The following is a 16,749-nucleotide window of genomic DNA, read 5'->3' as shown; positions in this document are numbered from 1 at the left end:
AATGATATGTTTTCCGATGAAATACCTAAAATCTTATCTGTCTGATCCTTGTAATGGTGACATACCGGAGGATTTAATTGGTTTATCACATGACCTTCAGGTAAGTAGGCTAGAGATCACACACAAGTCTGGCTTAGCTTAACAAAGTGTGAAGTCTGATACAGGTCAAGGTTATTAGTCTGTTGGGATAATAAAACTTTTTAATCTCATTGTTAAAATCCAGTGTATATTTGACCCGGATTATTTCCCTTTGTGTGCATCCTCTTAACCTTGGACTTACCCAGGTATATGGTTCTTAGAGGTATTGTTATGTCATTCCAGACCTGATCTATCACATCACATTGTCAGTGTTACAGATACTTATATAGAAATCAGTGTTGTATGATAAGTATTAGAACATGAAAAACATCATGGGTTCAATGTCTACATGGTCTAGCAGACATGCATTTGAGACAGATTGTACACCGTTAGTTCATTTGACCAAGAGGATTGGCAAGGAAGCATTGTCCATTGGTAATCCATCACCATCATCCTTTTACAAGCTAATTACTTGGGCAGGGCATTACTCCTTCCTATTACACACATGTGAATGATATGTGTATAAAAGTGGAAAGTTAACCACCTTACGGAGGGAATTTCCGTTCAGCCTAGTCGTAGGATATGTCTGATTGGCATAGGCGTTTTTTTTAAGGCTATAAACAAAATTTTCTTCATCCGATCCTGACCCCTAGGACACCCCCCCCCCCCCCCCCCCCCCAACCCGACCCCCCCCCACCCACCCCGGATCCGCTAGTGAGTAGTTTGCATAGGTCCAGAGGTCATTAGTTTCAGCCCCATTGGAGTTTTTTTTCATTAATCCTTCCTACTACACAATAAATATATTAAGTAATATGATTTGGTTTGGTTTATTTTATTTAACATCCTATTAACAGCCAGGGTCATTTAAGGATGTGCCTGGTTTTGGAGGTAGAAGAAAGCCGGTGTACCCTGAGAAATACCACCAACCTACGGTCAGTACCAGACAACTGCCCAATGTGGGTTTTTAACCCGAAACCCAGGGTAAGACTAGTAAGCTTCAATCCCTAGCGGAGGCAGTGATTTAAATTTTATTAATCATGCGCTCTGTTTCATATAGATGGTTATATGTACTTCTATTTTGTGAACAGGGATAGAACCTATTATGATACAATGTACATATGTATATACAAATGTATCGTGAACATATTAATGGTATGAATAATTATACTTAACTCCATTCTATTGCTGAAAGGACAAATATCTCATTCTGTCTGTTAGAGATAAAATATCATATCTTAAGCATATGATAAGCTTCCATCATGAACTGCCAACATTTGGGCATACCCCATAATAATAATTATATTGTTGTAAACTGTGCAGTGATTTAGGAGGAGTAGGATTTTAAAGACTTTTTTTTAAAGACAATGGCCACTGGGGCTGTAACAACTTCTTTGGTACTTCCCTGGTGTTTTCAAACAAATACTGGGTATATGATATTTTGTACAGTCCTGCAAAAGCCTTATAGTAGTCTAGTGAAAATATTATATTTTGAAATCGACGATTTTTCCTTCTAGGCACGTACTGGTACCTTCAGCCCCCAGATGGACTACACCATTCTTTCATGCTTAATTTTTGGTATCCAACGAACAATTTAGCAAACTTGGTTGAAGTTTAACAAGTCATTCTAGAGGAGTAAGGTTTTGAATGGACCATGGCAGACATGCAATTCATGCTATCTTATGGCTGGTCATAGATTGGTTGAGACAGACAAGATTTTATATAGTTTATCAGTGTTTATCTAGACTGATAATCAGACACAATTCTGCCTCACAAGGATTACTAGAATCTTACATGGGTCTGTTCCATGGACAGGGATATCTCAACCCAAGTGTTAGAGTTTAGCTGGTCAGCAGGAGACTTTTTGATTATTTTTTTCACAAGCTTAAAAAAATGTAAATTGTTGTCAAACCTATTTCTTTGCACCATCACCAATGTCCCATGAAATGTGTATTTGGTTTACTTAAAAAAAAGTATTTTGTTTAATGTCCTATTGACAGCCAGGGTCATTTAAGGACGTGCCTGGTTTTGGAGGTGGAGGAAAAATGCAGAACCCAGAGAAAATACCACCAGCCTATGGTCAGTACCTGGCAACTGCCCAATGTGGGTTTTGAATTTGTGACCCAGAGGTGGAGGGCAAGTGATAAAGTGTTAGGACACCTAACCATTCGACCACCACGGCCCCTTGAAATGTGTGTAGGTGCATTAATGACACTATCAATTTGCGACATGGTTAGCATCACAGCACATGTCAACTGTCTCTCCCTACTCAGTGTGAGACAGAGAGTTATCCCATCTCTAGAAATCAAGGGATCACCCTGTAAAGTATGTGAGAAAATAATTTCTTAAAATTGTTGAGATCTCTAAGAAATGGCATGAAATATTTGTTAACCATAGATGTTATCCTGGATTAAACAGGGACACACCTCCCCTGGTAGATATCCTGTGGTTGTGCTAATCTTTATCTTGGTCAATTCAAACAGATCTGCAGCTCTTTTTTCACTCTTTTTGGCAAATTAAAATTAAGACTTAAGCTAAAAGCTTTTTTCTTTATTAAAGTCATTGACAATAGGTGAACACAGAGTGACTAGTAGGTAGATCAGACACTGGTACAAGGGCAAAGTTCACTGGCTCTCCTCCGCCTTGTTGTAGAGCAGCAGTGAAAGCTGAAAATAAGACATAAAGAAAATCAAACAAAGTTACCATCTTGAAATATATAAGCAGGGTGCTGAATTTCACTTTGCATTACACAGGCATTTAAATTTATGTAAGGGAAGGTGTATTTTTCGGCATAGCCGAATAATATTCTTTTGATCCTGGATATGACAGGACAGGTGGCGTTACTGGTCAAGATGAAGTATGTGATTGGTCAATGTAGCGGTAAATGCAAATTGCAGATATGCAGTTAAAAACGAAACAAAGTTAAGATTGAATGCAAGAAGAATAAGTGGATGTATCTTTTCAAATGACACACTAATAAAATCATATTCCTGATTCAAATGCAGTCTTATTATCACCAAAATTTATTCAAACTGATATAATTTTGTTAACCGTGCTGAAACGTATTATTAGTTCGTTAATTTATTTCACCAGCAGTTTTACATTATAACCACTAGCATTAAAACTATGCTGTTTATCTTTTTTTTTAAAGATATTTCTTGTTTCTCTTAGTATAGGTAAGTAGGATCTGAAACAGGGATATATTTTAGATGTTACTACAATTAATGAAACTTTTTTACTATCACTGCTTAAATATCCATAATACAGGTCCTCTATTTTATATAGAACAGGTTGCGATAACAGGCTTGGAAACCAACTGTTTATAGCTATACTCACACTGACAAAGTTCAGCATAATGGCCTGGAAACCAACTGTTTATAGCTATACTCACCCTGACAAAGTTCAGCGTAGCGATATTGTGAGGACCTGTAGAATATCCTCAGTGGGGGCACACATCCTTCTGTAGGGTACAGAGACGAGGTGACCTTTCTGTAGCACATACACAGACATCTTACAGCATCCCCCATGTCATCTGGTAGGGATGGGGCATTGAGGTCTGAAATATCACAGGTAAAATATTGTCAGAAACATCACAGGTAAAATATTGTCAGAAACATCACAGGTAAAATATTGTCAGAAACATCACAGGTAAAATATTGTCAGAAACATCACAGGTAAAATATTGTCAGAAACATCACAGGTAAAATATTGTCAGAAACATAACAGGATTACACAGTCAAAAATGTCATATGTAAAACTGTCAAAAACATCACAGGTAAATCTGTCAAAAACATTGCAAGTTTACACTGTCAAAAACAACGCAGGTTTACACAGTCAAAAATGTCACACTAGGTGCTTGAAACATCACATTCCACATATATTTAAATCAAGTAATAGTGGTGCTTTTTTTAATAATTAGTGGAGAGAACTTTGATATAGACTTAAGCCAGCTGATGTTCAATCCAATTGTTCACCAATAAAATATGTTGAAATGAAATGAATAATTAGTGAAACAGCAACAATCACGGTACAAAACCCAAAAATCTGTGCAGTCCATTAGAATGTTGTGTGAGTAAGGATGCTTTCATATATATTGGCTGAAATGGTAAGTATATGAGAGCTACATTGTATCTACAGAGGAGAATTGTGGGATACCTGACTGTCGTATAAGTATATACGAGATTCATGTTGCCTGTGTATCCTGTACAGGAGAACCCTGGGATACCTGCACAGGAAGTGGCACACCTAGAGGTGCTGGTACAGGACAGTCGTGTAAGTATATATGAGATTCAAGTTACCTGTGTATCCTGTACAGGAGAACCCTGGGATACCTGCACAGGAAGTGACACACCTAGAGATGCTGGTACAGGACAGTCGTGTAAGATTCATGTTACCTGTGTATCCTGTACAGGAGAACCCTGGGATACCTGCACAGGAAGTGACACACCTAGAGGTGCTGGTACAGGACAGTCGTGTAAGTATATATGAGATTCATGTTACCTGTGTATCCTGTACAGGAGAACCCTGGGATACCTGCACAGGAAGTGACACATCTAATGGTGCTGGAGTAGTCCCCAAATTTGTAGTTCTCTGTGGATTCTACAAAGTAAGAGGTAAGAAATCATATATACTGACAATGTTTACAGTATTACTAATAATAGTTATAGATACATAAATATTCCATTATCAGTAAAGTCAGGAATCAAGCAACTTTTGTGATTTCCTCTTTAAACACTAAATTTCAAGTTGTTTTTTTCTATTGATCATATATCAGTATCCTGCAGTACGGTAAACCTCCGATTAATTCGAACAGGCGGATAGTTCGAACACACATTTTTTTCTAGAAAAACAATAATTTTTTAGCTAGTAATAGTTCGACCTCTGGCTGTTTATAACTGACACCATTTCGGATAGTTCGAACTTGTCAAATGAAGAACGTAAAGTAAGATTTTTTCCCCCGTAAACTCCATTGAAAGCTCGCGACGACTCAGCCCCGATGACCGGACCAATGCCAACATTTAAATTTAATCAGCAAGCACGTTTAGCGCTAGGTTATTAGATTGTATGCGTGATCATTAGAATGCGTCTGTGATTTAATATATGCCACATATTTTAGCGTTAATTCAGGTTTTTTTTTACATTCCAAAATACACCACGCACGAGACAGCTGATTGCAAATTTTGGCCCCGACAATGTATAAATAACATGCGATATTTGTATTCGTGCTGTATGGCAAACTAAGAAATCATCCGTGTATTTTCACATATAACTAGTGTTAACTTAGCATTATGATTATCTAATTGTGACTGGACATATCTTAAGTATTGCCAATCAAAGTATTACCTGAAAACCTGCGATATCACGCTAGGTAAGCAGGCCACGCGAGGTGTCGCTTGCGGTAAAGTTGAAAGGATCGGCTGCCCGATCGTGCTGAGTGACGTTAAGAGCATTCATATCAAGTCAAAACAATCCACAGGTGTCCCAATTAGTGATGTATAATTTTGCAGGTATCAACTATGTTTGGTAGATGATACGACTGGGCATATTTAAAAGCAGACATGTTGATGTTCTGACCTAATTTTACCAACATATATCGCCTATTTTTACAGTAGTGCTTTCATAAACGCAACAGGTTATGTAGACTGCTTTAGATGTATTAAAGCAGAGACATATATACAGTCTGTATATATGTCTCTGATTAAAGAGACCATTTATCACAATAATATAGCGATAGTTTTTGATTCAGATAAAAAATATAACCATGCAAAGATTATACTGTACAAATGTTTAACTTTTGTGTCACAATGAAACGTGTACGGTACTGTTTTGGGGCCTACTGTAGCTACGCATTAACCGAGTGGCTTCGCGCAATAACCATCATAATTATCGTGAAATGAAGAACGTTTAACGATCAATTAACATTGAATTAAATAAAATACTATCATTTTACTAACTTATAAATGTGCCATTGTTCAGACCGCCGTTGTTACGTATCAGATTTACGATGGATGTGTTTGTGTCTAATGATTTCACTCTGCCAAGATTTTCGCCGATATTGACTCGAATAGTTCGAACTCACACTTATTTTCTGAAGCATAATTTCGAATAATTCGAACTGGTTCGTCAATATTTATTTAATTTTGTTCGAACTAACTGGAGGTTTACCGTATTTTAAAGTTATCTTATTTAGCAATAAACTTTTTTCACCAGTAAGAAAATATGAATGATTTTCAGGATTGTAATGAATTTGATATTATATTAAGCAAAACCATCTTTGCATCTATTTTCAATACAAATGTATTTTAAATATTTAAATATTAAGATATTTAACATATTGCAGTAAAATCATATATAAATTGAGAATATACGAATCGTTTGCTGAAACAGCAGTGCTCTAACCTTTGACCTCTGTCCCTGGAGTGAAGGCTGTGACCTGCCACTCAACCTTGGCATTCCGTGGTAAGTAGGGGATGACAACACAAATGACGGATGGGCTGGACATGCCGTCTGTACGGACAACTGAGTCATCACTCTGTAAAAAAAGAAGATGACGTTCATTTAATCAACCTTACACGACAGTAACCATAACCTCTAACCTCCTAAACTCTAGATAAAATGTCCGTAATGATGTCCATATTACTTCATGCACATCACTCATACTGCATTTAATTTATTTCATTAACTTAGCTTGTAGATAACTTATTATGACAAGTACTTGAAATCCCAAAATTGATCTATGAGAGTAATATTCATGAAAAAAAAATGAATTTCATCTCCTCATAAATTTCCTGAAAAAGGACGATGATTTACACTTTATCACCTGATGCCCACCTCATGACAAGCTGCTAGAGCTCTGGTCCACTCCTGCTTGGCTATGTCCATGTAGCTATGGGAGGTGATATAACAGACAACATTCACCACATCAGTCAGGGCACATCCCGAACTCTGAGCATCTAGGACACGTCCAACATGTCGCAAGGAAAGACGACTCTCTGTGGTTATACCTCCCTGTATGATTTTCAATGACCCTGGCACCATGGCAATCTGGCCTGCTACAAAGATTCTACCATCCACCTGGTGTAAAATAAAAACTCAGAGTTATAACAGTATAGTATAACATTGCAACAAGTAATGTTCTATAAATACTGTTTAGTGATTTGCTGTGACTGTCCTTAACCCTTTCAACCTTAAGAAACTTTAATGGACTCAACCATTCGTTCATAATTTGAAGTCCAATATGGTCAGAAGAGAAGGGGTGAAAGGGTTATCAGGTACTAAAAAAGTAAGTTACAATAGCTGTTGATAGGACATTAAACAATACCAAACTTACAGTGACAGCCTGACTGTAAGGTCCTATGTTAGCTGGGGCCCAGTGAGATATTCCCTGTACATGCATGGTAGTGCGGTCTGCTGTCTTACAGCCGTAACAGTCCATGAGTAAAGCAATGTTCTTTGGAAGTGATGCTTGAACACAAACTCTGAAAAAAAAAAAATTTCAAACGTACAGATGTGACATATATCCTTAATTGTGATAATTTAGTAGTTTACCAAATGTTCTTTGGGAATAGCATTTATGTTTAAAATAAGGGCCCAAAAAAAAATTTGAAAATAATTTAAATTTGAAATAATTCATAAAAACACATAAGGGCTATTCTAGTAAAATATCTTTCCAATAGGAGGACTCATAGGTTTGTCAAACAAGTGATTAAATTCAAACAGTATTCTGCTTTGAGCTGCTTTTTCCCAGTACACACCATGCATACAATTTCATTTTTTCTGGAGTCCTATTGGATATATATATTACTGGAAAAGCCCTAAGGTAACATTCAGTCATGCCATTCACTAAAGTGAGAGGAGGTGACCTTGACCCTTTATCCTTCATACCCATGTTCTGCCATGTTTTATGAAACTAGACCCCAAAACAGCTTCATAAAGGACACTATAAAGGTTAATTATGATTGGCTAGATAATTAAAAACTTAAAATTGATCTCTATTCTGGTAAATGATGACATACCTGACAGGTGGGTTTAATTCAAAATATGTCTTGTAGACAGAGTTAACTTTGGCAAAATCTTCCATTCTCTGTACATACAGACAAACCAAGGCCAATTTAGACATCTCCCAGTCTTTGCCCACATCAGAAATGGCAGCTAGTAAGTAAATATATAGATCTACAAACAGGTGGATATGATAACTTAATAGGTAACCAAATGTATTCATACAATTAGACATAGGTAATCACACAAATGTATTCATACACAAATAAAGATAATAACATAAATGTAATCGTACACAGAACATCAGATACAGGTAATTTCAGATAATTTAATATATGTATTGAGATATATGTAGGTAATCACATACAAGTATTTATACACAAGCAATTACCGGTAATTACATATGGTATATGTAACCATAGAAAGGCAATCAGCCACATGTGATACTGTATTTTCGCAGAGATTTAATTTTGCGTTTTCATGTCTAAAGACTTTTTCGTGGCAATTTAATGTTGCGTGAACTGGTGATTGAAACAATTTTGCAGCAATTAATTTTCAATAAATTTAATTGCCCACAAAATACACTAGAATAAATCGCACACAAAATACACTAGAATTAATTGCCCACGAAATACACTAGAATTAATCGCACACGAAAATAAGTTGGTTTACAGTAACATTACAGAAGTACATCTGTATTCAGGTCATCATACACAGGATTTTGCTTGTTCTAACAATCTTCACAACGCATATTGCTGTACCATTGTTAACTGACCTTTGACCTGCTCCATTGCTGCCCTTGTGGCCTCCTGTATGTCAGTGTCACCCCTAGCAACCACGCCAGTCACCCATAAGTTTTTACCCATACTTTTAACTGACAGGTTAAACTCATCTGGAATGTAAATCCAATATTATAATGGCTGTCATGAAAAAACAAACACTAGCAATGTTATAATGTTCATGAATGTTTTTAACTTTGTTGTTATTTTTGTGGTTTTTTCTTTGTGTGAAAGACCACGGAAAAACACATTCCTGCCGAGCACCCTGACAGGAATTGAACCTGGGTCTCCGTCGTGATAAGCTGACTCTACCTCCTGAGCCAAAGAAGCATGCTCCGTCAGCTGAGTGACAGATACCACATTTAACACAAGCAATACAAACCACTGTAAATCAATGCAAGAACCTAAAACCTACATTAGTTTAAAATCTTAAAGTGTTATAACAGGGGATGATTAGTATTTTCACTCATCCTATTGTAGTCTAAGATTGAATTTTTTAAAAATATATATACATTTCTGTATACCGCTATATCACAGCAACATAGCCATCTCAAAGTGTAGCGGAACTGGACCGGGTCGATCATCGGCGACCAGGTAGCTCAATCGGTAGAGCATCCGGCTAGTGTTTGGAGGTCCCGGGTTTCGAACCCCGGTCTGGCCGTGCATTTTTCCACTCCTATTACATTTGGTGCCGTGACCAAACCTTGTTTCAAGTGAGGTGAATACTTGACAAGGGGATACCCGAACCTGGGTTGTGAAGTCTTCTGGGTCGAAGACTTAAAAAAAGGGAGGGAAGAGTGTAGCGGAACTGGACCGGGTCGATCATCGGCGACCAGGTAGCTCAATCGGCAGAGCATCCGGCTAGTGTTCGGAGGTCCCGGGTTCGAACCCCGGTCTGGCCGTGCATTTTTCCACTCCTATTACACAAATTCAATACTGCATTACAACTCATATGTCCTACTGCAAACTAACTAGTGCTCATAAAAGGTGTAAAAAGTCTTTATTAAATGATCGTGTATCTCTCCAATGATTTTACATGGAATTCATACAATAACTGCACAATGTGACAGCCATTCTCACCTGGTATGATGTCATTGTTACCAATGTGAGGACTACTCTCCACAGGTATATTGTCACACATATCGTCCTCCCCTTCCTGTAGGAGATCATGGTACACATCCACACTGGTCCTCATGTGTAAACCCTGAATCCTTTCATGCTGGCTCATTTCAATATCCTGAACAACAATGTCTTAATTTGGTAAAAATTGTATTTAAAAAAAAAATCAGATTTCATTATCCACTCTGTAAACTCTGTTCATACAGAGTTTATCAAGTGGATAATAAAAATCTAATTTTAATTAGATTGCATGAAATGCAACAATTAAATTTTGCATCAAACTTCTTCAAATTCATATCAGTATAATTAATTGTCCAGTGTTTGTACGCAGCATGCGGCTTTCTGATTGGTTGAGATTACGTGGATTCATACAGTTTGCAAACAATTTTTTGACAATGACATCAATGCTTAAATAAATAGATTGTGACAAACTATTTGTAATATATTTTGCTCGTGTGATCTTTAATGCAGTAAAAGGAAATTGTGTGATTTTTGGCCTCACATCTGTACACATACTGATTTCACAACATAATGAATTTGATACACATCACCACAAAGTTGTATAGCTGCTCTAAATTTCTAGGATACTGACTGTCTCTTTGTCCTCCAGGTGTGCTTTCTTCAGATTCAGGTATCCTACAGGTGAAAATGCATCGTCAGAGTGGATCACCATTTCCGGGTCGTCCCTGTAGACATTATGGACATTTTCATTAAAATCATATTACTGGAAACTAAAAATGTGCTATTGATTTTCATTAAAATCATATTACTGGAAACTAAAAATGTGCTATTGCATTCATATCTCTTTGAATACAATGGAACACTTACCTGTACTTGTTTTTACTGTATACAAGGAGATAATGGCAGATATCAATTGGATTTGATACATAACATGATATTTTCTAATAATATAAATCACCATTATGAATTGTTTCCTATAGCTACGAAGTTAATCTGAAAATCCTACTTTTCTCCTCATAAGCCCCTGTCCACAAATAAGCTAAGTCCCATTCATTTTTGCAGAATTACCAATTTTAATATAGTAAGCTGAAAGTGGTTCACAAACTGTACTGAAATTTTACAATAGGGGAGGGGTATTATTTGATGACAAATATGGTATCCCCCCAACCCCATCCAAGAAATATCACTTCTCAGGAAAACTTAATTTTGAACCTCATGAAAAATATTATGGCAATATTTATGGTAGATATCAGCACTGTTAAAGATTGAAGAGTGATTTTGTTTTATAGGATTTAGTATTTCAAACCTACAACACAATTCTCTTTTTAAACAGCGGACAGTCCAGGGTAAAGGTTTCATACTCTCCTCCTTCTCCACACACGTTCAGCTGAAACTTGGTGTGCTACAAAACCAACAAACATAATATTCAGGACCAGCAGGTTTTAGATATTCATAGTAAAATCTGTGTACAGGATGATTTTTGAAGCATAATTAATTATGAGTTTCGACTGCATGTAGCTTGGAGATTAATTGATGTTTGAAAACAAACAGACTGGGTGTTGCTAAACCAATACATGTCTCCTACCAGCCCCACTAAAAATGTTAACAGTGATCATGACTTTGTCCCATTGTGTGAAGTTGGTTCAAAATCCCTCAAGGAATGAAATTGTGAAAGAGTGATGACAAACTTTGGTGTTACATATATATATGTACCTACATAAGGAAGGGAAACTTATAGCCTCCCTGATTTCACCAGTAAGGGACTAATAAAAATCATAACAAAAATTTGATAGCAAAGAATATGTTACTGGGGTAAGGTCAAAATATGTAATTCAGATAACATGGATATTCATAAAAGAAATATAATCACCCACCTGTCAAACAAAACAAGATCAATCTAAATCCCTTTATACTCAAACAGGTAATCAGACTTAGACATCACCTAATCAATTATATTTCCCATACAACACTTCCATACAGCAAATGAATAACTGAAACAATTTCCAAAGATGTAAGGAGTTAAGCAAGCTTAAATTGATCTAAGTAACAGGTATAAATTACCATTCTGTGAAGTTCAGGTTGCATCTCTGCTAAAGTTTTCCCTAAGTGCTTCTTAGGATCTAAACCTAAACCAAACAAAACACACGATGATTTAAATTCAGTTACTGGGGATAATCTTCAAACTAAAACGAATTGAAAAACGTTGGTGAACAAGAAACTTGGTCGCATACAAGGAGTGGTCGTTCTTGAGAGTGGTCGTAAATAGGGGGACCACTGTACCAGTAAGAAATGTTTGATACATAGAAAACACATTATTGAAACCAGTGTATACCAGGTATATAAAATAATAGTCATTTGCAAAGTCACCTGGTCAAATTACCACCAACAAATTAGCATATATCTACAATGAGAAATATATCTATGACAAACAGAATGCCCTCCTCTGTGATGCTACTTATCATCTCCTATCAGAAAGAGGTTCCTACCTAGAGATGCCACTTTGATCAAGACGGCTGTAACACCACATCCAATCATCTCGTTGAGGAGTTCTGCCTGGTCCCGTCGCCATAGATACGCCAAACTTGTAAGGCCTAGTCTCTGACATCTGGAAAAGTAATAAAGAAAATTTTGAACTTTTAAAAAAGTTTGTCCTCACTGTTCTAAATTGATTACCATAATTTTTCTTCATGCAGTTTCACATCTGTTTCAAACACAGATAGATGGCATGAAACATTCTCTTCGGTTAGTGCAGTATGTATGTAAATAGACTTTTTTGTTGCATTTTTGCCAGTGAAATATAGAAGCTGATCAAACTAATTAAACTTATATTTTCACTGCAAATACAAGTATAAGATTTTGCAGTGAAAATATAAGTTTTCCGTTTTTGACCAATCAGAGTGGACCTTTGTATTCACCTTGTTGAAACTTGCTGATTTTTCCAATTGAAGCGGAGATAGATAAATTGGTTATTTTGCTGTATTTCTGAAATATTCTGACTCTTTTTTGACAAAATACTCACTTCATGTTAGCTATTCACGCACAGATTCTCCGATAACAGCAGAAAACACTTAAATTGTGCTGATCAGTCCTTTTAAAATGGCGCCGTCAAGTTGACGTGGAGTAACGTCACAAAGAGATGATGTCATTACCGATTCCCACACTTTTTTACTTAACTTTTCGATGTTTTTAATTTTGTTTTTAAGTTTATGAAATGCAATAAAAAGAAAATTGAATGGTTTCCTGTTAAATATAACATATATTTCACTCTATGACAGAATATTTCGATATTTTTCATGCGTGCTTCGCACCCGTAAAAATATTGATATTCTGTCATACTCATGAAATATATGTTATATCAAACGGGAAACCATTCAATTTCCTCTATGTACATTATAATGAGTATTTGATTTTTATATGTGACATTTCAATGACTTGTCACCTTCATCAGACAAATGACCAGTGTATGTACTGTACACTGCTGTGTTAAGTGTAGGAAATTGTTATCAAATGGACTGGACTTTTCAGATAGACTCTCTACTTCACTGAGGTGTTAAACAGTCAAGGTGCAACAGAGCGCATGATTAATTAAATTTAAATCACTGTTTCTGCTGGGGATCGAACCATGGACCTCCGGCTTACTAGTCTTATGCTCAACCGATCAAGCTAAAGAGAAGATCTCTCCAGCCAAGCGGTATATTTTGGCTAGTATTTACCAGGGTTACAAAGGTAAAAAACAATACAGAATATCCAAATCAACTTAACCAGTTTAATGATGTGTAAGACTACTGATCAATCAGTCTACTTTCATTGTTAAGTATAGATATGATTACATTAAGACATTTATCTACTCACACATTCTCCACACGAACCCTCTGGTAGTTAGACAGTATAGCACCGACCGACACAGCCTCTATTTCAATCTCTTTCTGTTCATACAAAATCACATCAACATCTTAATATATAAACTTATATATATAAGGTTATAAAATTTCATTATTTTTTTCTAAAGAAATAGAATAATTTTTCATTTGAATACTTACTGTTATAACACACTTTATTATTTTGTATTTCACAATTTCACTTCTGAAAAAAAGTCTTGATTTGACCACATATATGATCAAATATTAAGAAAAAGATAGACAAAACGTAGCTCTCCCTCATTCTATTTGAAAAGCTTTACACAATGTACATGTCTATTGTATGGAACCATACAAAAACTTGTTATTTAGGAAGACTATTTACTGTGACTAATGAAGTATAAACAAAATGTCGGTCATTTCAACACTGATTTAAAAGTTAATTATCAATAACTCTTTGAAAACACCTTTCAGGTATTGATATAAATAATTACAAATTGAACTCATCATTAACCTGAACTTTCTGTAAAAGTACCAACAGGTCCTCAACCTCGTCCTGGGGGGTGGGGACATAGTCACCTCCTGTCTCTTTGGCCACACCCTGGATAGTGTGTCTATACAGAGGTAGGCCCATGGCTTCAGCATATAGGTCTATAGCATGGTGTCCCACTGTCTGATACATGTAGCTGTCCATCTCATCTGAGTAAAAAATATTATTTATTGGTGTCATTGTTATAAGGACATCAGGCTCATACATTGATTATGCCACAAAGTTTCAATTTAAAAATAGTAGATGATCTTTTTATATATTTAGCATACAATATAGTTTCAGTCTGGTGAAAACACAAAGCTAGGTCCAGTTGTTGATATCCGTAACATTTTACATCTATGCTACATTCTACACTACTCCAAAAAATACTTAGTAGTTATGTAATAGCTTGAAGAGTCAATACAATTCCTATCCTGACGGTAGTAAAAATCCTGAAAATACACGGATACATTGCTAAGATCAAATTCTAATCAAATAACATGATGATTATAATGAAATTTTGAATCATATGGAATCAAAACATAAGACAAATTGTATTGAAAACTAAAACAACAAAAATTCAGATACTTTTGAAGCCTTGATGATTTGATACCATATATATTAAAAAGAAGTTAACTTTATCTATTTTACAAAAATTACAAAACTAGTTTTACCAACATACATTAATCACAATTAAGCTTGTGAGGTGTCTTACTTTGGGAAGAAGCCAGTACCCAAAGAAAATCTTGTTCAACAGGTGACCCCAATGTGTTTTTACATTGAGGCATAGAGTCAGAAAAATGAAAATGTTTGGAAGAAGAGAGTTCCAGATGGGGACCTAATGTCAAAAAACAGAACTTGTAATATTCTGTTTTAGTGAAATAAGATGGTATTGGTTGGCTAATCTAGTGTGTGTCTTTAAGTGATTAAGGATTTGATTTGTCTAATTTATGTCTACATTCATATAATTTCTGATTTTGTATAGCCTGGTCTGTATTGGTCACCATAGCTTTGTTTCACCTATGTTCTAAAGGGTCCTAGTCTAACTGCTCTTGTAATATATGGAGGACACTGCTGAGAATAATTGGCATTGTAATCAGTATTTTCTTTCATCCTTCTTTGCACCGTTTCAATGTTTTCTTCAGTTTTTTGGTGTGTGAGGACTGTAATGGAACAGTATTAAGTTGGATCTTACCAAGGCATTTTTTGCATGCTTTTGCATCTGTTAGTTTCCTGACTACAATTTCAATCTGATTAAAATCATCTGTTCATGGCTCCATTGACTTTGTTCTATGCCAGGTGTACTGGCATAGTACGAAGTCAATGGAGCCATTAACAGATGATTTTAATCAGATTGATACAATTTTGAGTTTTCTTTTCAAAAATCCAACTACCAGGTATTTTCTTGGCTTTCGGTAAGACTTCGTGCAGGGATGTATATTCGACTCAAATTGCAACTAATAAGTTAATTAGTTTCTGCTTCATGATGGTCACTTTTTCAATTTTGGTGTAATTGATGGAAAATGCAATGACCTTACTAGGACTCAAACCTGGAACCTGAACTCTAGACAGATGCTAACCATTCGAGTTAAAACTGGCCACCAAGTTCAGCTAAGTCCAGTTCCGCTACACTCCTCATCCTCCTTCAATAAAGTCTCAGACCCTAAAGACACACAGGAGACTCTATACCACCTTTCACGGGTACATTTAGTTGGGTTAAAATAAAAGAGCAGATCGAGAGGAAATTAACAGCCAGCCTCAGAGGACTTGGACCCACGGCCTCCAAACTCAGTCTATACTAGTCCAGTTCTCTTTACTAGGAATTATAGACTGCATATCTCCATTGATCAATTCCACATCATAAAACATATTCTCGAAAAACCCTTTCACAATGTTAAATTTGTAGTGGGTTCATTCAAGTTTAACATCTGTTTTACTTAGACACACAGAGCCAATAGTATTAAAGGTTGAATATATTATATACCCTTAACAGCAGGTCTGAGGTTTGCTAGTGCTACAATCTCATGTCCTTCCGCTACACACTGGATCATGTTGTAGCAACTGTCCTTGCCACCGCTGGACAAAAGAATAGAAAAGAGCAAAAGTTAAATCATATGATCAACATTATTTGATTACAGTCTTTGATTACAGCATCTGAACATAAAGGTGTGGTTAAAAGCTTATCAATAACTTGTAAACAGGTAAATAACTTTGATAAACAGTGCCGCACATGTTCTAAATAACTTAACATAAAAGGATCTGTTGTTACTTACCTTATAAGTGCTACTGTTTTCATGATTATTCAAGAAATCTTGAACAGAAAAACTTGTTTACATTTTGAAAGTACACACGTGTTTACACCGGAACTAAAGTGGTTTGAGCATGCGTAAAATCCGTACACGTCAAAACATTATCTGGGTTAATAAAACGT

General features: G+C 36.0%; 1 protein-coding gene across 3 annotated transcripts; it reads right to left on the bottom strand.

The window, feature by feature from the left end:
* Positions 1–2,609: 2,609 nt before the first annotated feature.
* Positions 2,610–16,709, bottom strand: LOC117323566 (diphthine--ammonia ligase-like). 3 transcript variants are annotated; one of them, XM_033878855.1, is made up of 17 exons: positions 16,592–16,709; positions 16,303–16,394; positions 14,304–14,488; positions 13,785–13,858; positions 12,419–12,537; positions 11,994–12,058; positions 11,243–11,334; positions 10,564–10,657; positions 9,933–10,089; positions 8,849–8,965; positions 8,091–8,247; positions 7,406–7,553; positions 6,907–7,149; positions 6,475–6,607; positions 4,576–4,674; positions 3,467–3,631; positions 2,610–2,741 (listed from the first exon to the last, which is right to left on the bottom strand). In XM_033878855.1, exons 1-17 carry the CDS (start codon positions 16,612–16,614, stop codon positions 2,635–2,637), a joined length of 2,070 nt encoding a protein of 689 aa, XP_033734746.1. In that variant the 5' UTR covers positions 16,615–16,709; the 3' UTR covers positions 2,610–2,634. The 3 variants fall into 3 exon arrangements, with proteins under 3 accessions (XP_033734746.1, XP_033734747.1, XP_033734748.1); XM_033878856.1 differs by having other exon boundaries at positions 8,091–8,226; XM_033878857.1 differs by having other exon boundaries at positions 14,369–14,488; positions 16,592–16,680.
* Positions 16,710–16,749: the final 40 nt, after the last annotated feature.

This window comes from Pecten maximus, chromosome 3, assembly GCF_902652985.1.
Source record: "Pecten maximus chromosome 3, xPecMax1.1, whole genome shotgun sequence".
In the NCBI taxonomy this organism is placed as follows: Eukaryota; Metazoa; Mollusca; class Bivalvia; order Pectinida; family Pectinidae; genus Pecten; species Pecten maximus.
Note: the sequence above shows the minus strand (reverse complement) of the source record. Positions and strands in the feature narration are given on the sequence as shown.